Here is a 27,143-nt window from a genome sequence, read left to right as displayed (position 1 = left end):
CGCATTCTCCACTTTGGGGGGATTTTTTTTCTTCTTGTAAACTTCTACTACGGAAAGCCATGACTTTCAACTGCCCTTTAAAAATACAAACCAACTTTATTTGCACATTGGAGTGAGAAAGAGACAATCGCCGTTGCAGTAAAAGCCCCGAAGCCTGAAACTTTTCTCACAAACACGCACACACATCAACAAAAAGTATAATCACAACTATATTAAATAAACTGTTAATTGCATTTTTGTTTTTGTCAGGCTGTGTTATTCATGTTATTTGGATTTTCTTTATTTAAAAAAAAACACAGCATTTAGCGTCAACGAGAATATTGTTTTTTTCTACCGACGGATTTCTGTCATACGGAAATTCAGTCACGAAAAATAAATCCCGAAGTAAAGTGTCCTTGAAAGTTTTGAAAGACGCTTCGAAATATTTTTTTTAAAATTCATATTATTTTAATGTAATTTCGACGACGTATTTACATTAGCGCGACGATTCGTCAAAGCGGAAGTACCGGAACGCGGAAGTCATACGGAAGTCGCAGTAGGCCAAACTCAATACAAACAGCGTTTCGGCACGACAATGTAAATTGTATTCCGCTTATATTTTATTGTTTTTTTACTCTCCAACCCGGCGACATGTAAGTAACTCTATTAATGTGTCTTTTACTGGAATCGCGAACCGTTTTTTTGTCGTTCATGCACTTTACGTTTACATCCGCTAAATTGTGGCATCCAAATGATGAGCAACGTTGTCTTGTGTCGTGTTCTAATGGAGGTCGAGTTAGAAGACACACTTTTCGCCTTACACGCAATTTCTGGGAAGCAATTAAGTTCGTAAGCTGAGGTGTCACTGTAAATGGAATGCGTGGACTTGTCTCACGTTTGTAACGCATTAGTCAACCAAAACCTGGGCCACCAAAGCCTCGGCCAGCAGCTCATCAGCGACGACGGGCCGATTCCGGGTCAGCGGCTGTTTCTCCAGGGCGTCCCGCACCTCCCGTCGTACGTTGTCGGACCAGGCCGCCAGCTCGGCGCCCAGCTGGCGGGCCGCCTCCATCAGCGCCTCTTGTCGGGCGTCCAGGTCGGACAGGAGGTCCAGGTTGCGCCTGAGCTGGAGCAGCGCGGGGCTGGCGACCGGAGGATCTGAAAGACGCTTCCGGTCGGACTGCGGCGAGGTCTGGCCCGACATGTAGGACTGGAACTCCTCCGGGGTCAGGTTGAGGGATTGGGCGTCCAGTTTTTCGATGAAGGCCGCTGCGCAGCACTGGTGGGGGGGGGGGATAAGAATAATCAGAAATAAGATAAAGAGGTGTGTAGCATCATGGCTGCCATCTTTGTCGCTATTCTATTCGATATAATAATAATAATAATACATTTGATTTCTAAGCGCCTTTCAAAATTCTGAAGGATACTTTACAGTCACAGGATCACTTTCTTTTTCTGTGGATGAGCAGCGGCCGCCACACGTGCCGGCGTTCACTCAACCCGGAAGTAACTCAAATAGATAGAAAGCTAGCTAGCTAATAGGTACAGTAATAATAATAATACATTTGATTTCTAAGCGCCTTTCAAAACTCTCAAGGATACTTTACAGTCACAGGATCAGTTTTTTTATCTGTGGGTGAGCAGCGGCAGCCACACGCGGCGGCGTTCACTCAACCCGGAAGTAAGTCAAATAAATAAAAAAACTAGCTAGCTAAATAAATTAAAAAAGTAAGCAGCTAACCACTAGATAGCTAATAGATAGCCAGCTAACTATGCAGCTACCTAATAGATAGCTAGCTGGATACATAGCTAACAGATAGCTAGCTAGCTACAAAGCGCCATTGCCCCGCCCCCCCTCGCTCATAGTCAATCTATATAGTTCAAGATGGCCGACCAGGTTGGTGAAGTAGTAGCCGTCCTCGCCGGTCATCAGCCTGCTGGGGTTGCAGAAGCGCGTGATGTACTGGATGTTGGACTGCAGTCTGGGCGGGTTGCCCTTGAGCACGATGTAGATGAGCGCCGGCAGGAAGTCGTCGGCCGACGCCGGCTCGCGCTTGGTGCTGCCGATGGCGGCGAAGATGTGCTTGCTGCAGCGCGTCACGCACGCCAGCTTGTCACGGGGAACCTTTTTTGAATCCATTTCGATGATGTCTGGAGTGGTTGCAAGAGAAACAAAACCCCGTGGGTGTTAAAGTCGAGGCCCGGGGGCCAAATCTGGCCGCCATGTCATTTTATTCGGCCCGTCATAGCAAATCAAGCATGTCAAGTGCCATGATGATAATAATAGCTAGATAGCCGGATAATAGATAGCTAACAGGTAGCCAGCTAGATAGCCAGCCAGTCAGCTAGACAGCTAATACATAGCAAATAGTTAGCTAGACAGCTAATAGATGGCTAATAGGTAGCCAGCTAGATAGCCAGCCAGTTAACTAGATAGAAAATAGCTAGCTAGCTAGAGAGCCAGCTAATATCTAGCAAATGCTGGCTAAAATCCGAACCAACCGAAAAAAAACCCACCATGTATCGCGCGGGTGTCTAAGTCGAGGCCCGGGGGCCAAATCTGGGCCGCCACATCATTTGATTCGGCCCGCGAAAGTCATTATTTGTGACTTTGGATTTAAAGAGAGGAAACGCTAACTCCAATTCCACCCTGGACGTACGGCAACGGAAGGTTTACCCGTGATGGCTTTGACCACACTCTCGCAGGCCTCTGGGATCTCCTCGTCCATGGGTACGCAAAGCATCTGGATGTTGACCCAGTGGAGGGCCCTGCAAGACCAAACGCAAGCAGCGTCCAGTCGAGTCGCGCAAACGTGGAAATGCGAAAAACAGGCCACGCCCACCTGATCCGGTTCTGCATGGCCAAGTCCTTCTTCTCGTCGTCGCTAGTTTCCGGGCAGAAGACGCTTTTGTACAGACGAGTCATGATGTACTTTTCCACCTGGTCCATCACCTGCTCCACCGACTCGGACGAACCTGAAGGACGCCACAATCACGCCAGGGTCACCTTTACGGATGCGAAGCGGTCCGGGAATCTCGTCACCTTTGAAGTGGCTCGTCAAGCGGTCGGCCAGGCTTTGGTAGAAATCCTGAACGCACTCCGACACTTCTTCTGCGTTCAGGTCCTGAAACAAAAACCAAATGACGTGCTGAACTTTGTGTGGCAACACGTCTGCGTAAGCTCTCGGTGGTCCAGGAGTGATCCATCGATGAGAATGTTGACGGAAGCACATTTCCTCACCTTCTTGCCGGACATGCTTAGCAGGAAGCTGCGACACTGCTTCTGGATCTCTCGGCCGGGTCGCTGCATGTTCCTCAGGAACTCCCCAAAGTCCTTGGAGACCTGGTCCGAGTCGAAGCTGGCGCGGCGGCTAACGGACGGGCTGCTCGTCTTCACCTCCGGGGAGTCTGATGAGGTGAAAATGGCATCAAAAATTAACTCATTCACTGCCAGATGTGTAAAAATCTGACCACTCCAGTGCCAGGGTTTTTGTCATTGTCACTCAAAATTCCAGGTCCCACAGAATATTGAGTATTTAGGTCTACATGAACATTCAATCCAGCGTTAGAAACCTTAGACTCTCTTCTTTCATCATAAACAAACAGTTAATTCCCAAGTTATCTGGGTCTGGAGTTACATGATCCTGAAATGGGGGCAGATGTACAAAATACAGTAAAGTCTCGTTATATCGATATTCAAGGGAGTCCGAAAAAATATCGATATAACCGGGACTATCGATATATCCAATATCGATATAACGAGACTTTACTGTACAATCCATATACAGTACAGGTAACATCCGAGTTACGACCGCGTTCCGTTCAGACAAAGCGGCCGTAAGTCAAACAGGTGTAAGTTGAAATGCATTCAAAATGGCCGACGTGACATTTGCATTTACGTGAAACAGGAGACGTCCATGTAAATTTCTCCACTGGGAGACAAATAAAGGCTAATCTAATCTAATGTAATCTAGTTCTAAGTGTACCTTTCTTGGAAGACGTCCGCGACGATGGGCTGAAGAACTTCTTGACGGTCGTCACTTTACGCGTCTTCTCGTTGGTTTTTTTCTCCTCAAATTTGGAAAAGGGTCCGAGCGAGGACTGGGACGAAGACGGGGTGGACTGAGCCTGAGCGCCATGAGCGCCATGAGCGCTAGCGAAGGCGGCCGCTTCCTCCTCTCGCTGCAACCTGGACGATATGACAAGAGTCCAACTTGCTTAACTCCTCAAACAAGCTCCTCCCACAAAAATTTAACTCAAATAGATAGAAAGCTAGCCAGCTAGCTAATAGATAGCAAATAGTGAGCTAGCTATATAGCTAATAGATATACAGATAGATAGCTTGCCAGCCAGCCAGAAAGCTAGCAGATAGCTAGCCAGCCAGCCAGATATCCAATAAATATACAGATAGATAGCTTGCCAGCCAGCCAGATAGCTAGATAGCCGGATAGCCAGCAAGCCAGCCATATAGCTTGCTAGCCAGCCAATAAATAGCAAAGAGATAGATAGCTTGAAAGCTAGCTAGCTATATAGCTAATATATATACAGATAGATAGCTTGCCAGCCAGAAAGCTAGCCTAATGGCTAGCCAGCCAGCTCGCGAGCCAGCCAAATAGCTAGCTAGTCAGCTAATAAATAGGAAATGGACAGCAAATAGCGAGCTAGCTTTGAGTCCTTTTCATCCAAACGTCAAGTAGACTCTTGGAAATTGCGATGAAAACGAGGACTTGATTGCTCCGCGGCTACGCTAGCCGACGCTCGAGATTGACACGGGCGACGAGAGGCGCAATATACTTTTCGGCCAAGGCCCGGTCGTCCTGGATCTGCTTCTGGCGCACCCGTTGGTACTCCACCCGCCAACATTTGGAGCACAGGCCTTGCCAGGCCGTGTTGCCGTAGTAACCGCATCCTTTCTTGCAGAGCAGCTCCGATTGGTCCACGTGGATGCCGCGACGTTCTGTTTTCTGACTCATGCTGCGAAAAAGAATATTATTAAAAAAACACTAGAGCGTTCACTCAACCCAGAAGTAACTCAAATAGATAGCAAGCTTGCTAGCCAATAGATAGCTAATAGCTAGCGAATAGATCGCAAATAGCTAGCGAATAGATCGCGAATAGCTAGCGAATAGATAGCGAATAAATAGCTTATACCTAGAGAATAGATCATAATGCCATAAATGCCACCGGTTGTTGGTACAAGACAATGACGTCCCTGATCCACTGCTGAAAAGGACATTTTTCTAGATATGCACGTGCCTTTGAGGGGCGGGGCCTGCTGGCATGTGACGTCAAAATGTGAATTTTGGGCTGGGAAATTTTAGTTGATAGAAATTGAGTGTCCTCCATTACCACCGGGACGTTTTTTTTGTGGCATTTAAGCATTGTTATAATATGTTGTGATTCACTGCACGCCATTCTTGCCATTTTGTATTTTCAACTTTGGTATTTTTGTATCGATAAGCATTATAATAATGATTATTACGTTGCAGTTACACATTTAGTGGCATGTCGCTAACGTTAGCTCATTCAAGCTGCTAAACCGCGTCGAACCACCATGAGGAGAAACTGCATCCCGTTCAATTTAAACGCGAGTTAAATCGATCATGCGAATCGATCATGTGAAGTACTCACCTGTTATTTTTCCCCCCTCAACGCATAAATGTAGAAGATCTTCTTTTATTCCAGCTACGATACCGGGCAACTGTACGGCGAATAGCTTTGTCCAGATTCTTGTAATATGGTCGCCAGTTTAAAGATTAGTCCAAGAACTAAAATAAAAGGATAAAGGGGTAGAAATAGAGTAAAAGGTGCGCCATTGTACTTATTTTATTAGGTCCATCAGCTTTCAGACATGGGATGGATTTGCGCGTGACGTCACTGGTCACCGGAAAGCCTTCGGAACACGGGGTCACGTGATTGTCAAGTGTCTTTTCGTTTGTTTTTTTACTCTTGTGCGTTTTCACGAATTAAATATGAACAATTCTACAACGAAAATACCGTTGTAACGTGAAGAAAACAACACGCTTTAAAAAAAAATCTCGTGTACATTTCAATGAATTTTTATCTGTAATGCCGATATTACTGTAAGCAATACGACGAATCTACTCTTATAAAATTACGATTTTTTTCCCTCATGAAAATAATTGCCCTTTTTCGATAAAATTACACTTTATTCCCGTTTTCCTTTTAAAAATAAACCCCCAACAGTACACGCATGCGCATTATGCACTACCCAAAAAACCGGAAGCACTTTGACGACGGCGACCTGTTATTAGTTTGTACGTTTATTCAATAAAAAAAATTAGCGACAAGAAACTACGAGAATGAAATGTTAAAATAGCTGATATTTTCCAAGGAAAGTAATGTTTTTAATCCTACAGTAGACGTTCTACTTAAGAAAAGCGTGTCTTTGCTGTTGTCAAATTTCACTTGTCACCGAAAAGCCTTCGGTGCATGGTGTCACGTGATTGACGGAGCGTATTTTTGTTGGTTTTTTTCCTCTTGGGCGTTTTGACGAAATACATATGAATAATTATAGGACAATATCCCGTTGTAACGTGAAGAAAACACGGTGTTAAAAAAAAAAAGAAATCTCGCGTACATTTCAATGTTTTTTTTTATCTGTAATGCCGATTTTAGCGCAAGTAATACGACGAATTTACTTTTATCAAATTACGATTTTTTTCTCATGGAAATAAGTGTCCTTTTTCAACAAAATTACACATTATTCCCGTTTTCCTTTAAAAAAATTAATCCCCAACATAGTCAGTACACGCATGCGCAGTATACACTACCCAAAAAACCGGAAGCACTTTGACGACGGCAACTTGTCATTCATTTGTATGTTTATCATATCTAAAAATCTAGCGACAAGAAACTACGAGAATGAAATGGTAATGTTAAAAAAGCTGACATTTCCGAGGAAATTATTGTTTTTTTTTCCCACGGCGAATCTTCTATTTAAAAAAAACGTGTTTTTACCGGTGTAACATGTCAATGTTTTTTTGCTGAAAACAACTCCAGCCATTTTAATGTCATCGTTCCTATTATAGGTTAGTTGACGTCACAGCTGTTGATAACAACCAAGTCAACATGGCCACTTTAGTGTGCCTTGTAGTTAGCTGTGAGTATGTGCCCATCACATGGAAAAGGGGATTTATGTGACGGTCCAATGGCTGACCGGATGTGACGTAACAGCCTGTAAGTAAACACACCACAAGGTCAATAATACTATGGACTAAAACACGGCTGTTATAACACACAAGCGGTCAACCATGATCCCGCTGGACCCCGGTCTGTGTCTGCCCTCGCAGGCGACCGTCCAGGAACTCTTTGTGGCGGCCCGTGACGCCAACGTGGTTCCGAACATCTCCCTGGACCCGGTTCTCAATTCCTTCCTGTCTTTGGACTCGTCGGCCGCGCTGCAGCATCAGTACTCTTCGTTGCAGAGGAGCTTCGGCGAGGAGCAGCGGGCGGCGTTGGGCCTCCATCTTAACCGAGAGTTGGGAGGCGCCAGGGTTACCTACGTGGGCGTCGGGGTGGTAGCGCTGGCTTTGTCCTTGCTGTTGGACCACGCTGCTCAACAGGTTGTTGGATTTATTGATGACTCATGTCAATATTGATTTTTTTCGTTGGATGGGATTGACTACGTTTACTATTTTAATCCAAAGATAAGGACTCAATTCTTTTTAAACCCTTTTTCTTGTAAAATCTCTTTTTTCTTGTACGATATTTTTTTTTCGTCTCAAGCCGGTACAATTTTATAATCTGCCGAGAATTAAAGGACAAGCGACACCATTTTTTTTGTTTCCTAACTGACATTAAAAAAAAAAAAACGTTTTAGAGCAACTAAAATACCCAAAACACGCAGGCTGATATTTTTAGTCAAATGCAAAACACCAATAAAAATGACTTAAAAGTGTCCCAAAACTGGGTAGATTCAGAAAGTCCCGCCCCCTTTGTTCGTGACGTCACACCAGGATACTTCTTCACCAACTGCCTTGCTCCAGATTCAAAACAATGGCTTCAGAGAGTTCAGATTCGGAAAAAGATCCTTTCTTGTTACTCATCCAGTTATGAATCTGATTCCAATAGTTCGGAAGAGGAAAGCATAAATGTTTGGAATCGATTAAAGAAGTCCTTCCGTATCAATTCGAGCCGTCTGGACTCCAACGTAGCGTCCCAGAAAATGCACAAGATGGCGCACAAGCTCCGTTGGAAATGGGCTGATTTGTCTGCTGGGAATTTGTGTCAACTAGTATCAAATAGTAGTCTTGTTGCAACACACAACCATTCACCATCGCGTTATTTATGTAGTTTTCCTTCTAATTTCACCATTAACGGTGTTTTCGGATGAAAACAAGTAGTACCCAAAATGCATTGTGTGTCGCTTTCTCGGTCAGGGGCGTTCCAGACGTGACGTCACATCAGGCATCAACTCCAAAACAAGACTTTCTGAATATTCAGCGCGAGTCTTCAAACGTAAAATATAGCTATATGCCGTGGAATCTTTGTATAAAATACGCTCAGTAGAAGTCATTTCAAGTGATTGTACAAATTAGGGACGCAACTTGCCCGCAGGTGTCGGTTGTCCTTTAAGTGCCGAAAAATGCTAATTTGAAATTCTGTTGCGCCTCCTAAGCTGTGCTGATGTGTATTTCTTCACTAGGTCAGGAGCAACAGTTCAACACACGCTGCCCAACGGCCCCTGACAAAAGCGGCCAAAAAGATTTTTGGAATTCCAATCTCCTCACGAATCGGCGGAATTGCGCACAACTACCTACGCTCCGTCCCGGCCGTGGCCAACGACCAGGAAACGATGGCCGAAACCACGGAGATCTACGACACCTGGCTGAAATTGGAAATGCTGGACCATTATCAGAGGATGACCAAGAAGAAGAGGATGAGTTCGGTGTCCATGCAACAATGGTTGACCGGAGCTGCGCTTCATCTCCATATGAGGATACACCAGGTCTGGCAACATTTTGGAAACATGGATTTCATGCCTTTCTTTATTTGCACTTGATTTTGGGGAGGAAGGGGGGATTTATTTATTTATGTATTTATTTATTCATGTATTTATATCTTTCTTTATGTATTTATTTGTGTATTTAATTAGTTAATGAGTTATTTGGTAAGTGAGTTAGTTACAGTAGTTATGTATTCATTCATTTATTTATGTTTATTTATTCAAATATTTATTTATTTATCTGTTTATTTAGTTAGTTAGCTAAATAGTTACAGTCGTTAGTTATGTATTTTTTTATACATTCATTTATTTATTCGTTTACTTATTCTTTTATGTTTATTTATTTATGTATGTGTGTATTTATTTATTTATTTATTTATTTATTTTATGTATTTATTTATTTGTATGTTTGCACTTGATTTTCTTGGGCTTTATTTAGTTAGTTCATTAGTTACAGTAGTTAGTTATGTATTCATTTATTTAGTTTGTTAGTTAGCTAGCTAGTTAGTGAGTTATTTACGGTAGTTAGTTATGTATGTATGTATTTATTTATTCGTTTGTTTATTCAAATATGTATTTATGTCCCTGTTTTTTTGTCTGATTACTTTTATGTATCTGTTTATTTAGTTAGTGAGCTAGAAAGTTACAGTTGTTAGTTATGTATTCATTTATTTATTTATTTATGTTTATTTATGTAATTATTTATTCATTTTTCTGTTTGTTTGTTTTGCACACATTTTTTGGGGCTTTTTTATTTTATTTAGTTACAGTAGTTAGTTAGGTTTGATATTCATTTATGTTTATTTTTTCACCTATTTATTTATTTACTGTCTGTTTATCTGTTTATTTGTCTGTTTACTTATTTATTTATCTGTTATTTAATTAGCTAGTTTATTAATTAGTTATAGTCGTTAGTTATGTATTCATGTATTTGTTCTTTCATGTTTATTTATTCACCATTGTATTTATTTGTTTGCCTCTTTATTTATTGATGTATTCATTTATTTATTTATGTATTTATTTGCTTTTTCTTTGAACAGGTTCGTCTTCATTCTGTGCCATTTGGGTCGGTGGAGTCTCTTCGTTTATCCTACAAGACTGCATTAAACCGTCTGGTGCAAGGTTACACCGTCTACCTCCACAGAAATATTCTGGAAAGTGCAGCAACTGCACCGCAGCGTCGCAATAACCGTACCTGCTCCAGCGGGAGGCCCTTTCACATCAGTCAGTCGGAGACGTTCAACCAGACGAGCGATGGCGGAACTTGTAAAACTGACAAAGAGGGCCTTCTGGTCATTGAACCGGGCAGAAATGTCAGTCACATGGTGCTGCATCACCCTTGCGAGTCTCCGGCCATCCAACGAGCTTTGGTGACGCGAATCATAAACGCGCAAGACCTAGAGCACAGCAGACGCTTTTTCTTGCACTCCAAAAAAGTGTTAGAGCAACTGTTGGCACAAGAGGATGCTTTTGAGCTTAGTCCAGACTAGATGGGTATGAATGTTTTTTTTTTTTTTTTGTAATCTATACTGTTTGGAAGATTGGCCACAGAGACCAATTACAATTCGTATTTTATGTCCATTGTACAGTTAATTAAACTTATAATTTTAGGAATAAACCCTCATACTGGAGTTGTTGGTGGGGTGATTCAACTCACTCTTATGCTTACTCCACTCAGGCACTCTCGCGGACTCCTAGTTGTAGGGTCCTTCCTTCTCTCCGTGACGTCAGGCTCCCCCGACGAGCCCAGCCCCCAAACATGCAAATCACAAGCACCGGACCTTACTGTATTATTCTATATTTTTTTCCGAATGACTGTTTTGTCAGAAAACATAAAATGATATAATGTTTATCGCGGTTAAGGGAATTAAAAGAAATACTCAAATCTAATTTCGTTAGCACTGACCGGTCACATTTAGTTTGAAATCGAACCCAGTCGCGACGTGTCAATCCTGTCGTCAATCGTCAATGTGGAATTTGTAACCAGGACGAAGGTATTATTATTATTATTATTATTATTATTATTATTATTATTATTATTAGTAGTAGTAGTAGTAGTAGTATTATTAGTATTATTGTTGTTTTTGGGTGTCGTGGGGGCGGGGGGTCTGTTTATTTCTGTTTCGTTCTCCCATAATGTGACCTGCCGTCCCTGCTTTGGATGTTTTGGCAGATCGTCGTCGACCAAAGTGGTAAGAAAGACGCGAGGGCGATTGAATAAGTGTGCCAAGATGGTTTTCTTGCCCATCTTATGTGTGACAAGATCCCAGACCAAAAAAAACATCAATTTCAGGTGCTTATTTTGTGAGGCCGAACGAGGAATTAGCCGTCCACAGACTCTGCTTGTTAGCTCAACTAGGGTGCTAAATGCTAAAGCTAACACCGCCGAGCAAAACTGCCACATTTACTATTTTCCCTCCATAATATACTCTATTTGGTTATTTACGTCGTATCATTGTTTTTCAAACCGAGGTGAACGCGAGATCGATACTCTTTTCAGTTTCGTTTAATCGGAAGTGGAGAGACGCTTGGCATTTCATAATAATCTACAGACAACATAAAACTCATTAATTCCATTTTTTTTGTATGTTAAAAGTACAACAAAAAAGTGCGCGAAAACGAGAAAATACATCTCCTGTAATACCCCACCGCCAAAAACATACGAATCTGAATTTCGTAAAGGTTCAATATAAATTATTTTTGTCTCAAAGGGAAATATTGGGAATACAAACTGAAACTCAAAATGTAGTTATGTCTTTAAAACGCGTTTTTCATATTTGTAAAACGTGGATTATTATTATTATCATCATTATTTAAAATCTTTACACATATATATATACATACATATATATATATAATGATATAACGTATATCATTTTATTTGCTGTCTATTAGCTAGCTGACCAGCTAGCTCTCTATTTGCTGTTTGTTAGCTATCTGACTAATTGACCATTTTGTGTCTAGGAGCCTTTTACTGAGTGAGTTGCTTATTATGTAGCCACAAAGGGACATAAGTCTTCTTGTGCCGGTCCCAAGCGCGGATAAATACAGAGGGTTGTGTCAGGGAGGACATCCGATGTAAAAGCTTGGCCAAAACAAACATGCGGATCAAACCTCTGAAGATGGAGGACACTGATTCGCTGTGGTGACCCCTTGAAGGGAAAAGCCGAAAGGAAAAGAAGAAGACACATATCTCTTTTTCAAAACCCAAACATAGAAAATGAACACAAGCATAGTTTCTTGAATTCATAGTTGTCGTATAACCGGTTTGTAGTCATAGGCATGACATGACCAAAATGGCTCAAACTGACTGTGACGTTGCGACAGGTATGGCGGCCATTTGTGTCTCGGATTCAGACGACACGGACTGCGATGGTGACTGGAAGAAAAACGGCATCTTTCGGGAGCTTGCAACGGTGCGTTGATAAGCATTGGGTGAATATGTTTTATTGAGGCTCATCCCTGATTGTGTTCTTTAATTCTTTTTAGTTGCCTATATTTCTTCCCGGTCATCCTCCTATTGACATTAATAAAGGTAAATCTGAAAAAAAGCAAACATCAAAGCTGTGGAATTTGTCTTGTCCGTGCAGTTGGTTGTGAGGCGACTGAGACAAAAATCTCTCAGAATTTACACCTTATACGATTTTTTTCTTTTTGCTCAAGCGTCACCACATGACCTTTAACCTTCAACTGTGTTTTTATTTTTCCCTCCCTAAGATGGACACCCTTCTGTTTTAAATAAGGACGGTCATCAAAATGTAAGCAAACACCGGTACTCTTACTTTCTGTCACCTGTTTTTTTTTTTTTTTTGTCGGCAGCCGATGACAAGACGGTTTTACCATATCATGTAACACGTTTGCGAATGTCTCATTCAGAGTTTTCCTGCGGGCAATAAGCGCCGAGGACGAAGAAAAAAGAAAGAGTCAAAGGTTAGTCGTTTGGTCACTTTTGCCCATCTGGATGGTGATCGGCAAAGTTCCGGTTTTTGGCACTGATGCAGAATAAAAAGTCATCATATTTCAAAGTTTCATGCTGTTGTATGCTTAGTCAACATATGTGACTCGAATACATAATTGAAGCACAGACAACCTGGGGTCAATCTGAGGTCAACAGACACAGCAAGTTAAACTGTCATCTTCATCCAGGAGATCTGGCCTTGGATAGAATTTAGGACTTGGGAAACTCCTTTATCACCGGAGTAATTTACGACTTGAAACTCCTTCACAGGAAGAGCTCATTAACCAGGTTACAAATTTATCAGTTCATGGAAAAGACAATGTTTTTTTGCTTATTTTGTTTTATTGCTTACAGCTGTTGGGGCTCAGAATGTTCCAGGAGCGTGGTATTCTAATCAAGAAAACTATGTTTTACTAATGGTTCACTTTAATTTGCATATACTGCCGGCAGTAAAAGACAATCTTTCTGGGTTCGAGTCTTTGTCCACAGTGTCCGATCGAACATCTCTGACAGCCACTGCCAACTTTTGTTCTTTTTCAGGTTCTTCCATTATTTTGCGGTTGGCAAAATGACCCGCCGGATGAATGGAACCAACAAAATGCAATGTAAGTGGCGAGGCCGCCTGGCCGGTGATGGCAAAATTGTTTCTTGAACAAAGTCCTTATTAATTTTGTTTTGTCCACAGATATTTACCTGACCCCGATAATCCTTTTAGCATCCCCCCTCACCTTCGAGCGCAGGTCGCACAGTTTGAGGAACAGTATTACGGCACGGGACGCCCCAGGGACTGTCAACCGATTGTGGACGATAATCCAAACTTCACCGTGGAATATTTGGATGAGTGAGTAAAAGCCTCAGATTGTCATTTTTTTTAAATTCATCATAAAATGTTTTGGGGTGAGTCGTGGCAAGTGAACTGATCCAGTATTGTTCAACAAATAGAAAAAAAATCAGTGAATTGAAATCACAACAATACACAACTCAATACCTGCGAACCGGTACGAAAAAGGTACACTACAGTGATACCCAGATTACGAACTTAATTGGTTCCCAGAAAATGTGTGTAAGGTGAAAAGTGTGTATTCCAAACATTTGTTTCCCATAAGAAACCATTAAAATGAGAATAATCCGTTCCCATGTCCCCATAAAACATAATTTTCTACTAAATAAGCCTTAAAACTACACAAAATATACCTTATTTTATGTATAATAAATGTGCTATTGTATTGTAATGACAGAAATAAACTGTACTATATAATAAAGTCATTTTATTTACCTTTGTGATGGTCGCCTCTTGATGATATCCGAGTGCTGTGCTTTCTCGGCGATAATACCGTCACTCACACTGTCCCCTGCCAGCTGCTTTTTGTTAATCCAAATCAACAGAAGTTTTTCAACCTCTTCTATTGCCTAAGACAACAGAAACACCCTTAGCCACACGTAGCAATGGTTGACTTAGCATACTAGGACGCTAAGTCAGACAAACGCACACCTCGTTGGTGTTTTTCGATAATCTCCTTCTATTGCTCGACCGTCATTTTCTATTGTGTCCTCTTTGGCTTAACACTAGCCTGTGGTGGGGTCTTTTTTTGGTCCCATAATAGCAAAAGTAATCCACTCGATAACAAACCACGCCTGCACTCAAACAGAGGGGGGTGTGGAAAACTAGTCCGGCAGCCACCTGTGTGGTTTGCTTCGTCCGCTGAGAACTAGTTTGTATGTTAAGATTATATCCTCGTGAATTTAATGTTCATAAAGCGAAAAGTTTGTTAGCTAAAGCGTTCGTAAGCTGAGGTATCACTGTAGTATCCAAATCGCATCCAAATGAAACCCCAATCAGAATGAAACCACATTCCTTTCATCACTTTACTGCTGTGAAATGTAAATTTCTCCACTGTGAGACTAATAAAGGCATATCCAATCCAATCCAAAACTGACTAACTCAAAGCCCAACTCAAAAGGCCCCCTTTCCCCTTTGTAGCTATTTTGCGCAGGTTCTACAAGAACACGGCCCCCTGCCGGCCGACGACCCGCTACTGCGAGACGAGATCGAAAACTACCCGGCGGCGGCTCAGGCCAAGATCCAACAGGCGGGCGGCTTGGAGCGCTTCCTGTTGCGATCCGCACGCTTCAGAGACATCGGCGGACGCGCAACGTCAAGCGTGGATGAACTCCCCCCATCAAGAGGCAAAAGCTCCGCCCCCTTTGGATCTCTGGATCTTTGTGCCGGACGGGTGGGCGAGGCCTGCGAAACGTATTTCGATTTAAGTCCAACACCGCCGGAAGCCATTTTGAGGAAACACGCACAAGTACAGGTAGACATTTTGCTTCTTGGCTTGACAGGAATCCAATTTCTAACTCATTTTTTACCATTTTCGGAACAATTTTGTCATCCAACAAAAGGGATGTCAGTCATTTTTTTCCCTCTGGGCCATATTGTAGTTACGGTTTACTATCGCGGGCTGGTATAAATTTGGGGAAGCCATTGGAATGTTTCATCCCCTCTATATATTACATACAAAAGCGCGCAACAAATTAATGAATAACTATTTTTCAAATTTGAAGTCAAAAACAATGACTGTTAGTGACATTTTTTAGCAAGCGTCATGAAATTTCACAAGTTTGATTTGCTTTTGTGGGCCGAATCAATTGATGTGGTGGGCCACATTTGGCCCCCGGACCTTGACTTTGACACCTATGTCCTACAATGTTGTCAAAATATTGTAAATATTTTGTAAATAATAATGTCAATTAATTTAATTCATAATAAATATTTAATAATAATAATAATATGTAAAAATAATAAATTTAAAAATACATCTTTTGTAAATATTGTGTTTCCTCTTCTGTTCTGTTCATAACTTTGCTGCTGTGAAATGTCAATTTCTCCACTGCGAGACGAATAAAGGTACATTCAATCCAAACCAAAATTGCTGCAGACCGAACAATCAATCATATTGATCATATACGGTCATGTAAAATGACAGAAAATGACATGCATCAACATAGCTGCCATCTAGCTATCTATCTATCTAGCTGACTACCTAGCTAGCTATCTATTTGCTACCTGCTATCGAGCTGGCTAGATATCTATTAGCTGTTTAGCTGGCTAGCTATCTGGCTAGCGATCTATTAGTTATCGAGATGGCTAGCTGTCTGGATGACTACTGTGTTAGCTATCTATTAGCTAGCTAGCTTTCTATCTATTTGAGTGACTTTCGGGTTGAGTGAACGCCGGCGCGTGTGGCTGATGATTATTATTATATTCAGAGGACTCTGGAAGCACATAACGCACACAAAAAAACAGCGCTTTATTCATTTTTTGTCCTCCCTCAGACATCTCAAGGAGACAAAAACTGCGTTGCGGTCAACACGGAACCTTTGCATCCTTACGAGAGGTTCCAGGTCAGTTCTTGTTTACGAATTCCTCTCCAGATGCTACGCTGGACGTTCGTCGTTTCAACCGGCAGTCGTCTTCCAGGGTGACATCAACAAAAAGGTCAAACGGATTCGAGAAATGGAGGAGCAGATGAATAAAATGGCAGACGACCGCCAGCTGACTTTGGATCAGGAACACCAGATGACTTTGGCGTCCTTGGAGAAAGACATCCAGGAGATTACAACAAATATAAAAGTGCGCTTCAAATTGTGAAACCGGTCCATCTGGCTCGTGTCTAACCCCCCCCTACCCTCGCCTTTTTTGTCGCCTCCCTCATCAAGGTTACGGACAAAGAATTGAGCCTGTTCCAGCAGAAGCTTGAGGAGGAGGTAAAGAAGGACCAGAAGGAGAAGAAAGCCAATCAGGAGGCATTGAAGGCCCTCAAGATTGAGAAGGCAAAGTTATTGGCAGAAGGGGAAAGGTCCGTATGCAAATCCGCACCCATTTTTTTTGTAGTTCTGGTACCATAGTTTGGAATCCCGGGATCTAAACAGCGTTCCCGTTTGATCGCCTGCAGTTTCGCCAGACAAATTCAAGCAAACGAGGCCAGCTATGAACAGAAGTTGAACAGCTTCTTGGACCTAAGGTACGTCTCGTTCCAACGCAATACACTCATAAGAAGACTTGAATAAGACTAGCTATGTAGATAGCTATCTATTAGTTGTTTATTAGTTAGCTAGCTAATAGATAACTAGAGTAGCTCTCTAGCTGGCTATTTAGCTATATAGCTAGCTACCTAACTAGCTATCTAGGTGGCTTACTAGCTAGCTATTTGCTATCTATTAGCTATCTAACTGGCGAGCTAGCTATCTATTAGTTATCTATTTAGCCATTAGCTAACTTTCGATGTATTTGAGTTATTCCGGGTTGATTCCATCTTCAAGCAATCAGTCAGCAGCCGAGAAGATGAGTCTGGAAGATGAGATGAAGCGCTGCAGAAATGCCATCGCCGCGGCACACACGAGATCCCGCATCGCCCAAGTAAGCCGTTTTAACCTCATTTATATTAATAATAATAATAATAAAATCTGATAATAATAATGTAATAATAATACATTTCATTTCTAAGCACCTTTCAAAACTCTCAAGGTCACTTTACAGTCACAAGATCTGTTTTTCTGCGGGTGAGCAGCGGCAGCCACATGCGCCAACGTTCACTCAACCCATAAGTAACTCAAATAGATTGAAAGCTTGCTAGCTAACAGATAGCTAGATAGTTAGCTAACTAGCTAGATAGCCATATAGCTAATAAATAGCCAGTTACATAGCTAGCCAGATAGCAAATAGATAGCCAGCCGGTTAGACAGCTAGTAGATCGCAAATAGATAGCAAATAGAGTTGGGCCTTTCTTCTTTCAACGTTGAAACTCGCGCACGAATGTGTACTTGGCAAATATTTTTTCTTGTTGTTTGGGCAGCTGCTGCGCTATTTGTAGCTTTAAAGCCGCTGGCGTTCAAATCGAGGCCCCGGGCGCTAAATCTGGCCCGCCACCTCATTTTAATCGGCCCGAGAAAGCAAATCAAATGTGTAAAATTCCAAAATGTCACAATGACAAAAACCCTGGCACTGGAATGGACACATTTTTTGCACATCTGGCAGTTAATATGTGCAGTCAAGAAACGAGTGATCCCGGTTTTTGTTCCACCAGTTGTCCATATTGGAGAGCAGTCACGATCAGCGCCTGCACGGCCTTTGCGCTCGGTTGGCCGACGCTAAAGCCCTGCAGCTCACACTGGACCAATACGTACAATGGTAAGTAAAGATTTGAAATCGATGACTGGGGGTCATTTTCGGATTGGCCTTGGCTTCACGTGAAGTGGTTCTCCATCCTTCCCTGGCAGGTATCCCTACCTGGGAGCCGGCAAAGAACACGTAAGAGGCAAAATCCAAGAGCTGGAGCAGAAAATTGCTGCTTTGAAGGTACGTTGCGTACAAATGGTAGTAGCCGTGTGACATTTTCATTTGCAGCATGTAGCGGGCATTACCCATAGTGCTCTCTTGACTGGTTTAGGTCCTACCTCGCTGACAAGTTCGTATTTGCTGTTCTGAGTCATTGCCCCTCTGTCATGTGGTGTTCCGCAGGGCTCAAATTTGGGGCCGTTGCTGTTTTCACTTGTACTCTTTGGCATTTGAGTTGACATGATTCAGACTTGACCATAGTTTTACTCTCTGGTGCTTTCTACTATCTTTTTAAGTGCTTTATTTCCTGTACAGCCACACCTACGTGTATAGTTTATGCGATAAATTAGTTAAAGAGTGCTTTTAAAAAGTTATTTTCCAGACTTGGAATGAATTAAAAAAGTTACTTTGATTACAATGAGGAGAGCTGATTTGGTTTTCAAATTAATCAGTTTTCAAACAGGTTTCTGGAACGGATTATCATCGAAAACCGAGGTATTACTGTATATGATATATAGTTGTTCATGTTAAGCACATTGTTCCAGCTTCAACTGTTTAATAATAATAATAATAATAATAATAATAATAATAATAATAATAATAATACATTTCTAAGCGCCTTGCAAAACACTCAAGGTCACTTTACAGTTACGGATGCGTTTTTTTTCTGTGGGTGACCAGTGGCAGCCACATGCGCCGGCGTTCACTCAACCCAGAATCACTCCAATAGATAGAAAGTTCTGGGAACCAATTAGCTAGCTGGCTGGCTGTAAGCTGTTGGTTATCTGGCTATCCATTCGCCATTTACTAGCTATCCATTAGCTAGCTGGCTAGCTATTAGCTGTCTAGCTAGCTGGCTGTTAGCTATCTGGCCACTTATTCGCCATCCATGAAAGCGCTATATAAACCAATATGTATTGTATTGTGTTGTATTTTCTGCTTTGTGGATGTAGTATATGAAGCCTGCTATCCCCAGAAGTCACTTTTTGGATAAAAAAAAACACTGAAACGTATCCCCAGATACAATACAAGGAACAGGTGGAGCAAGTCAAACAAGGCCAAGAAGTTAAAAACCTGCCGGGGAGTCACCAGACGGATCTTCAAGTTCCTCTGGTAAGCCACCGAATGAGAACGTCGACGAGCATCCATTTCCAGCGTGGGAATAATCTAGACTCCGCCCTCTTTCGGTAAAACATTGCAGCTGTCTTCCGACATGGCCGCGTTGAGCGTTTTTCTCACGCCTCCGCCGCATTCAGCCGTCGCTGCGCCGCAAGCCGCGGCGACTCAGAACGTAGCCGCCCCCCCGCAGGCTGCTGGGAACACCGTTTTGGACAAAGCCGTGGAGAGCCTCCGTGCCATCTTCCCCGAATACACCAGGTGAAAACAAAATGGCAGGTGAAATGGTGTCATGCTAATCACGTAGCATCACATTTTTTTTATTTCATTCAGTGCCATCTACCCTATTTCCAAATGTTATTTTTCTGTAAAGCGTATACCCGCCATAGTTGCAGTTCCATATTTGTAAATTAGCATTCTTTATAATAATAATAATAATAATAATAATAATAATAATAATAATAATACATTTCATTTATAAGCGCCTTTCAAAACTCTCAGGGTCATTTTACAGTAACAGGATCGGTTTTTCTGCGGGTGAGCAGTGGCGGCCACATGCGCCAGCGTTCACTCAACCCGGAAGTAACTCAAATAGATAAAGCTAGCGAGCTATAATAATAATAATAATAATAATAATAATAATAATAATAATAATACTAATAATACATTTCAATTATAAGGGCCTTTCAAAACTCTCAAGGACACTTTACAGTCACAGGATATTTTTTCTGAGCGGCAGCCACACGCGTCAGCGTTCACTCAACCTGGAAGTAACAAAGTTAAAAAAAATAATAACAAATATGACAACACAAAGACCCAGAGAGTCATTCATTCTTCAGCACTTTCTGTACCCTCTTTGTGACATGAAGCAGTTCTAGATGAAAGAGGAGATGATCAAAGTGTCCTTTTCAGCAGTTGATTAGGGACGCTCGCAAATAGAGAGCAAAATAGCTAGCTAGCTATATAGTTAATCGATACAGTACCTTGCTAAATAGCTAGATAGCCAGCCAGATAACAAGATAGCCAGCTAATAGATTTTCAAGACGTCTTCAATGAGGTCAATTTAGCTAGCTAGCCTAAAAAAAATTTTCCTCCCACAAGATCGGATTTCATCAAGTTCTTTAAGGATCTACGGTCATCCAATGGCGGCAGCCTGAGCAACATTCGCTTTCAAGACCTGGTCAGTGCCGTAAGCCAGCTGATCTGCGATCATCAGGTAGAGCGTTTCGCAAATCAAGCTATACTTGCCTTGATTAATAAATAATAATAATAATAATCACATTTAACAATTAGCGCATCTTCTCAGGAGGCGCAATCCAACAACGCCGCGGCGGGGGCTGCGGCCGTGCCACCTTCGGTTGAGCCCTCCGCCATCTGGAAGAAGTCACGGTACCAAACGCCGCTCGGTCCCAATGCGGTAAGCCCAAATATGTATAATAGTAATAACAATAATAATAATACATTTCATTTCTAAGCGTTTTTCAAAACTCTCAAGGTCACAGGATCGGTTTTTCTGCAGGTCAACCCGGGAGTAACTCAGCTAGCTAACAGATAGCTAATAGATAGCCAGCTGGACAGTTAGTTAACTAGCTAGATAGCCATATAGTTAATAAATAGCCAGCTACATAGCTAGCTTGCTAGACAGATAGCAAATAAATAGCCGGCTACATAGCTACATGTGCTAATAGATAGCAAATGGATAGCAATAATAATACATTCAATTTCTAAGTGCCTTTCAAAACACTCAAGGACACTTTACAGTCACGGGATTTTTTTTGTGCGGGTGAGCAGCGGTAGCCATTCGCGCCAGCGTTCACCCTACCCGAATTTACATGATGCTTTACATGACACTTTACAGTCAAGGGATTTTTTTTGTGCAGGTGTTTTTTTTTTTTTTGTACACAACTTGTCCGGAGGGATCGGTTGTCCTTTAAGTTGCATCTCGTGTGTAATTGCAGCTGAACTTGGAGGACCCTTGCGTCATCTGTCAGGATCCGATGAGGCCACCCGAGTCTTTGGTTTTGGAGTGCAGACACGCCTTCCACAAGAAAGTAAGTCCAACCAAGCCGCAAATTTCATGTTCGTAGCATCAACACCGTACGATGTCCCCGTATCGCTTTGAAGGCGTTTTGCGGTGTTTGTTTTCAGTGCATCGCGTTGTGGCTGGAGGAGAAGAACACGTGTCCAACATGCCGGAAGGAAACCATGTTCAAAGAATTTCCTTTATTACCCGGTAGGAGGCACCAAGCCCCATGATGAGGTTCTTTTATTTTAAATCGATTTTTACGTCGATGTTCTTAGCTACGGCTAATAAAGTTTATATTTTTACTTCCAATTGTAAGAATAATAAAAATACATTTTATTTCTAAGCGCCTTTCAAAACTCTCAAGGTCCCGGAATAACTTAAATACAGTGATACCTTGGCTTACGAACTTAATTGGTTCCCAGACACAGTGTGTAATGTGAAAAGTGTGTATCCCAAAAATTAATTTCCCATAGGAAACCATTAAAATCAGAATAATGCGTTCACAGGTCCCCATAAAACATCGTTTTCTACTTTCTAAGCCTTAAAACTACACAAAATATACCTTATTTTATGTATAATAAACCGAATGTATAATTAGCAAAACTGGGGGTGGGGAATAGAGGATAAAAAAAAAATTGGCTGCCACTTTGTTTTTGGAGAACAGCCTCACTCTCTCTCTGTAAACTTCCCCCTCACTGCTGCGTTCTTGACCAATGACATGTCTTTTACCGAAGACTGGGGGCGGGGAATAGAGGACAAAAATGAGTCGGTTGCCATTTTCTTGTTAGGAGAACGGGCGTGTTCGCAAACGACATGTCACTCATTGTTGCACTCTGTGTGTATCCCGAAAAATAGTTCGTACGCCAAGGTAAAATTTTTATAAATTTAACGTTCGTAAACCGAAAAGTTCGTAAGCCAAGGGGTTCGTAAACCGAGGTATCACTGTAGATAGGAAGTCAGCTAGCTAGCTAATAGATAACTAACAGATAGCCAGCTAGCTAGTTAGATAGCAAATAGATAGCGAGGTAGCCAGCTAGCTAGCCAGCAAGGTAGCCAGCTAGGTAGCTAGATTAATAACCAAAGGTACAACTGCACCAATCTAGAAGAAAATACACAAATGCAAAGAGATTTTCAAAAGAAAAGTGGGAAGAGTGGCTGCCTTTCCAGCAGCTCATGTATTTCGTTTTTCTACTTTCATTCCTTTCATCACTTTGCTGCTGTGAAATGTAAATTTCTCCACTGTGAGACTAATAAAGGCATATCCAATCCAATCCAAAAGGTATGAGGTGGAGCGCCATTCCCGATTGTTCGTTTTTTTTTTTTTTTTCTTTTTTGCGGGGGTTTGCCGATAATGCGCTGGTCAGACCTCTGGCAATGTTTTTTCCCTTCCAGCATTTGCCTTATATACAGTCACCCCCATTTCAAGCTCCAGACACATATAACTTAGGAATTAACAGTTTTTTTTTCTGATGAAAGAAAATCCAAGGTTTCTTACACTGGCTTTAGCAGGCAAATTTGAGTGGGAAATGAAATGTTTTTTTTCCAAAAAAAAATAAAAATAAAAAAATCACTGGAAACAAATAAACAAACGCTTGAAAGTGTTTAAAAACTTTTAACTTTTATCCCAAACAACAACAGTGCCCTGAGCTTCCATCAGTGCTTTTCATTGTTTGCCATTGATTGGAAGTGTCGCCACATCCAACATGGCTGCCGGAGAGGCGCCGCTGTGGTCAACTTGTCGCGGAACGCCACTGGTTGCACCACAGCGCCATCTACTGGCGCTGTGGCCAATACCGGAACTCTTTAGACATAGAGTAATAATAATCCATTTCATTTCTAAGCGCCTTTCAAAACTGTCATGGTCACTTTACAGTCACAGGATCCGTTTTTCTGTGGGTGAGCAGCGGCAGACTTAGACGTTGGTGGCTACTTGTCCGTTTTTAGCCATGTCCATGAAATCCACGTTTGGCCATATTGACAGGAGAATCTTGGTCATACTGCTTGTTTCCTAAGAAGTACAGGTCAGAACTAGCAGATGGTAAAACATCTGTCCAGTTTTCACTCCCATGTCCTCGTCTTCAGCAGTCCAAAATGAATCCACGGTGAAGATTTGACCGAACCCGGTGCCAGTTCAAATTTCCGTCTGTCAGATCTCCATCTCGTGTTATTGGTTTCATGGTGTCCGTGAAGACTCGGTGAAGTGAATGGCAAAAGCGAAAAACCGCAGCCCATAAAAGTGTATTGTTCTACGTAGAGTGTCCTGAAGGGTACTTGGTCCCATCCCCAACAGACATCAAAGAATATCAATCAAACGATACAATCGGAAAGAAATACATGATACATGTGTTGACAACCGCCCCTGGACTTTGAAAGACGTTCAGGGATGTGGGTCACGTGGAGCGAGAGCAGAGCTTGGCCACGGAGGAGAAGAATCTGAGTCCTTTGCTGACTTTAGGCTGTTCCCTGACGATGGAAAGTTGGGTCAGGAGGTGCGTGAAGACGGCGTCATCAAAAGACGCCTTGTCCAACGTCACGGCCTCCACCAGTTTGGTCGGCGAGCCAAAGTGGGTCAGGAGCTTCTTGACGACGGGCGTGATCACCTCATCCAGGTTCTCCATGGTCTCGATGTTGTCCATGTGATGCGGGCTGATCTCCTCCACGGCCCGGGACGACAGATGATCGACCATCAGCATCAGGGTGTCCATCTTCATAGACTGCTTGCACTTGCGAGGGAGGCGATCGGCCAGCTGCGTGGCCAGCGTGGACGCCAGGAGGCGGGTCAACTTCACGTTGAGGGACGCTGTGCGATAGCACCTGGGAGAAAGCTTGGGCGACGGCTCCGGAACGGCCATGAGCGCCGAGGGTTGCGTTTGGGGAGGCGGCGAGTCGGAAGCCGTGGAGAAACACTCCTGGATTGGCACTTCGTCTTGGACAAGCATCGTCGCGCTCCCCTGGAGGCTCTTTGGGGGTTCTTCTTGGTCGTCTTCATCCGCGTTGAGGGCGGTGACGATCAGCGTGTTGATCTCGCTGACGGCGCCCGACACTTCGTCGGCGTACGTCTCCTCGCCTTGCGGCTCCGTCTCCATCCAGAGCACCAGCTGCTGCAGGAACCTCCAGGCCGCGTCCTCCGTCATGGCGTACAGGACCTCGGGCGAGAACTTCTGACCGCCGTCCCAGTTCTTCTTGCCCCGCCGGCCCCACAGCACCGAGTCCATGAAAGGCGTGTTGGAGCGGCTGGAGGGCACCTCGTACACTTCGCTCTGAGAGGACATGATGTACTCGTACAGACGAGAGGAGAGGTCTTGGGAGAAGCCTGGAAGCTTCTCGTCCATGTAGCGCTTCATTTTGGCCTCGCGGACCTCCGGCTCCATCTGGTTCAGGTCGTCGAACATCTTGGCCACCCGGTCCTGGATGGCCTCAAACTCAAAGGCAGGATTTTGCGACGGCCTGACGTGTAAAGTGCTGGACCTGAAAGCGCCTCCCCATTTGGAGTCTTTGGGGGACTTGGGGAAATCTGGCCGGAGGGACACCAGACAGGCCTCTTGGTTTCTAAAGGCGCGCTTCAGTCCTCCCAGCATGCGGGCAAACTGCAAGCGTGCAAACTTGAAGAAGCGGAACTTGCGCACAACGCTGTGGCCGTCTGGGCTGGACGTATCCTGCGACTTGAAGAAGTTCTTGACTTTGTTGGAGATCAGCTTCAGGTTGAGGTTGAAGCGCGTCAGGCGGCTTTCCACGCGGTCCCCGGAACCGCGGAAGGGCTCCTGGATGATACTTTTGGTGATGTCTTGCGCGGCCACCAGGGCGCTCTGCTTGACCTCAAGGTCGGCTCGTTCGCTCTCGTCCTCCACGTTGGCAGTCTCGGAGTCTTGACTCGGTTTCTCCACTTCCACCACGGGTTCTAACGGGACTGGTTTCTCGCCTTTGCTGGCACGGGACCACTTGAGGAGGATCCCGCTCACGGCATCCGTCATGTCGCCGGCTTTCAAGGCGGAGTGGCCGCACAGGACCACGCACGGCATACGGGCCCGAGCGAACACCTGCCTCAGGTACTCCACGGCTTTACGGAAGATGGACGCCAGGTTGCCCACGCTAGACATAGTGCCCCGGATGAAGAGGGTAGGGTCCGACGGCCATTCGCTCGTGTTCCGGGCAACGGACAAGGCCGACGTCACCCGGTGCTTGACCTCCGACTCCACCAGCGTGGTGAGCTCCCCCGCGGCCTCGTAGTTCTGCGGCGGGAGGTCCAAGGCGGCCGCAAAGGTCTCGGTCAGGCATTCGCTCAGCTTCGGACTGCAACGGTCGATGGCATTGCTCACCTGTGGTGGTGGGGAGCACCCCAGGGCAACTGGTTACTGGTAGGTCCATTTTTGTATTCATACTCGCGACGCTTGATAACCCATTTGTATTTTGTTTATTTAGAAAGGCCCCGCCCCCTTTGCCAATCTCCGCAACGGCACCCCAAAAAATAGAACTGAAAAGCGTTTGTGTGAGTTTTTAGTATTTTTATTATCAACGCTTTGGCTACCGTTAGCAGTCATTCAGGACCTGGGAATCAGTCATTCTGAATATTTTTGCCGCTTTTTACTTTTTACTCTATACACATTTCAGAGTTAATTTTATAATTATTTTTAAATACTGTAATTTTACCAATACAGTAAAGTCTCGTTATATCGATATTCAAGGGAGTCCGAAAAAATATCGATATAACCGGGACTATCGATATATCCGACCCTGTTTGCATGTAATTTTCTCCGCGCGCGCATAGAAATAGTATCGATATAACCGGGACTATCGATATATCCGATATCGATATAATGAGACTTTACTGTATTTTCTTCCCTAAATTTACTTGTAAGTTAAGTTTTTATCCGGTTTATGCGATGAAATAGTTAAAAAGTTGTTTTCTAGACTTTGAACGGATTTTTTTACATTGATTTTAATGGAAAGTGCTGTTTCGGTTTTTGAACAAATCGGTATTCGAACAGGTTTCTGAAACGGATTATGTTCGAAAATCGAGGTATCACTGTACTATGAATTATGCGCCTTACACGTTAAGTTATAGTCCAGACAATATGGTAAATAAATATTTGTAACTACTATACTTGTCTATGCTACTACTTAGACGTTTTTTCCAGCTGTACGTTACCTGAGCTTGGGACGCATGTCCTCGAAGGTGCTCGCTGATGGCGGGTTGCAGCTGCCGCACCACCTCGGTGGAGATCCTTTGGATCACATCGCTGATGGTATCGGCCAAAACCGCCTTGGTCTCCGAATCCGGAGTTCCGGCCACCAGCAACGCCCACTGGGCCGCCGAGATGAGATTGAAGCGGGACTTGACCAGTTCTAGAATGGGGTCCACTTTGAGTAAACGATCCGGCTCCATCTCGGGATCGCTTCGTTTCGGCAGGAAAGTGACGTCACGTGTTCGGGTCCACTACATCGAGACCGCGTAGTACCGTGTATGTAAACAGTAGCGGTTCCGTGAAATTGCTCCCACCGGTCAAGTGTCGCCCTTGATCTTTGGACAAAAGGTGACGTCATTTGGCGAACTCGCGACGTCTGACTGTAGTCGCCAGGACGTCATAGCGTGTAAGACTTTTACTTCCTGTGTTGTAGTCCTCTTTTCTTTCCTCAACTACTAGTTTAGGAGATACATGTCACTTATCTTATGAGCGTTGATGTACATCATACTTTTTAAAGTATTCTGTCACCCCCCCCTCAAAAAATAAATAAATAAATAAATAAATACGCTACACTT

At 43.3% G+C, this 27,143-nt stretch overlaps 4 protein-coding genes across 4 annotated transcripts; 2 read left to right on the top strand and 2 right to left on the bottom strand.

Annotated features, from left to right (window-relative positions):
* Nucleotides 1-76: 76 nt before the first annotated feature.
* rabgef1 (RAB guanine nucleotide exchange factor (GEF) 1) lies at nucleotides 77-5,857 on the bottom strand. Its single transcript, XM_089016611.1, has 9 exons — nucleotides 5,611-5,857; nucleotides 4,774-4,953; nucleotides 3,966-4,168; nucleotides 3,221-3,387; nucleotides 3,023-3,104; nucleotides 2,823-2,955; nucleotides 2,657-2,748; nucleotides 1,874-2,130; nucleotides 77-1,258 (listed from the first exon to the last, which is right to left on the bottom strand). The coding sequence occupies exons 2-9, from the start codon at nucleotides 4,950-4,952 to the stop codon at nucleotides 887-889; spliced, it is 1,485 nt and encodes a 494-aa protein (XP_088872737.1). The 5' UTR covers nucleotide 4,953; nucleotides 5,611-5,857; the 3' UTR covers nucleotides 77-886.
* A 1,355-nt stretch (nucleotides 5,858-7,212) lies between these two features.
* On the top strand, nucleotides 7,213-10,571 carry LOC148886866 (uncharacterized). The gene is made up of 3 exons (XM_089017105.1): nucleotides 7,213-7,565; nucleotides 8,648-8,950; nucleotides 9,988-10,571. The coding sequence occupies exons 1-3, from the start codon at nucleotides 7,254-7,256 to the stop codon at nucleotides 10,435-10,437; spliced, it is 1,065 nt and encodes a 354-aa protein (XP_088873231.1). The 5' UTR covers nucleotides 7,213-7,253; the 3' UTR covers nucleotides 10,438-10,571.
* Nucleotides 10,572-10,999: 428 nt separating this feature from the next.
* ttc3 (tetratricopeptide repeat domain 3) lies at nucleotides 11,000-22,549 on the top strand. The gene is made up of 21 exons (XM_089017692.1): nucleotides 11,000-11,139; nucleotides 12,275-12,363; nucleotides 12,437-12,482; nucleotides 12,665-12,705; nucleotides 12,824-12,877; nucleotides 13,446-13,510; nucleotides 13,591-13,746; nucleotides 14,887-15,220; nucleotides 16,242-16,310; nucleotides 16,387-16,539; nucleotides 16,626-16,765; nucleotides 16,862-16,930; nucleotides 17,229-17,325; nucleotides 17,993-18,096; nucleotides 18,186-18,264; nucleotides 19,264-19,356; nucleotides 19,445-19,620; nucleotides 20,461-20,575; nucleotides 20,666-20,776; nucleotides 21,318-21,410; nucleotides 21,508-22,549. The coding sequence occupies exons 1-21, from the start codon at nucleotides 11,109-11,111 to the stop codon at nucleotides 21,613-21,615; spliced, it is 2,223 nt and encodes a 740-aa protein (XP_088873818.1). The 5' UTR covers nucleotides 11,000-11,108; the 3' UTR covers nucleotides 21,616-22,549.
* Nucleotides 22,550-22,571: 22 nt separating this feature from the next.
* On the bottom strand, nucleotides 22,572-27,008 carry LOC148886864 (uncharacterized). The gene is made up of 2 exons (XM_089017103.1): nucleotides 26,532-27,008; nucleotides 22,572-25,701 (listed from the first exon to the last, which is right to left on the bottom strand). The coding sequence occupies exons 1-2, from the start codon at nucleotides 26,766-26,768 to the stop codon at nucleotides 23,776-23,778; spliced, it is 2,163 nt and encodes a 720-aa protein (XP_088873229.1). The 5' UTR covers nucleotides 26,769-27,008; the 3' UTR covers nucleotides 22,572-23,775.
* Between the last annotated feature and the right edge of the window lie 135 nt (nucleotides 27,009-27,143).

This window comes from Hippocampus bargibanti, linkage group LG16 (genome assembly GCF_051943395.1).
Source record: "Hippocampus bargibanti isolate YZ-2025 linkage group LG16, ASM5194339v1, whole genome shotgun sequence".
Taxonomy (NCBI): Eukaryota; Metazoa; Chordata; class Actinopteri; order Syngnathiformes; family Syngnathidae; genus Hippocampus; species Hippocampus bargibanti.
The sequence above is the reverse complement of the archived record's forward strand: the minus strand, read 5'-3'. Positions and strand labels throughout refer to the sequence as shown.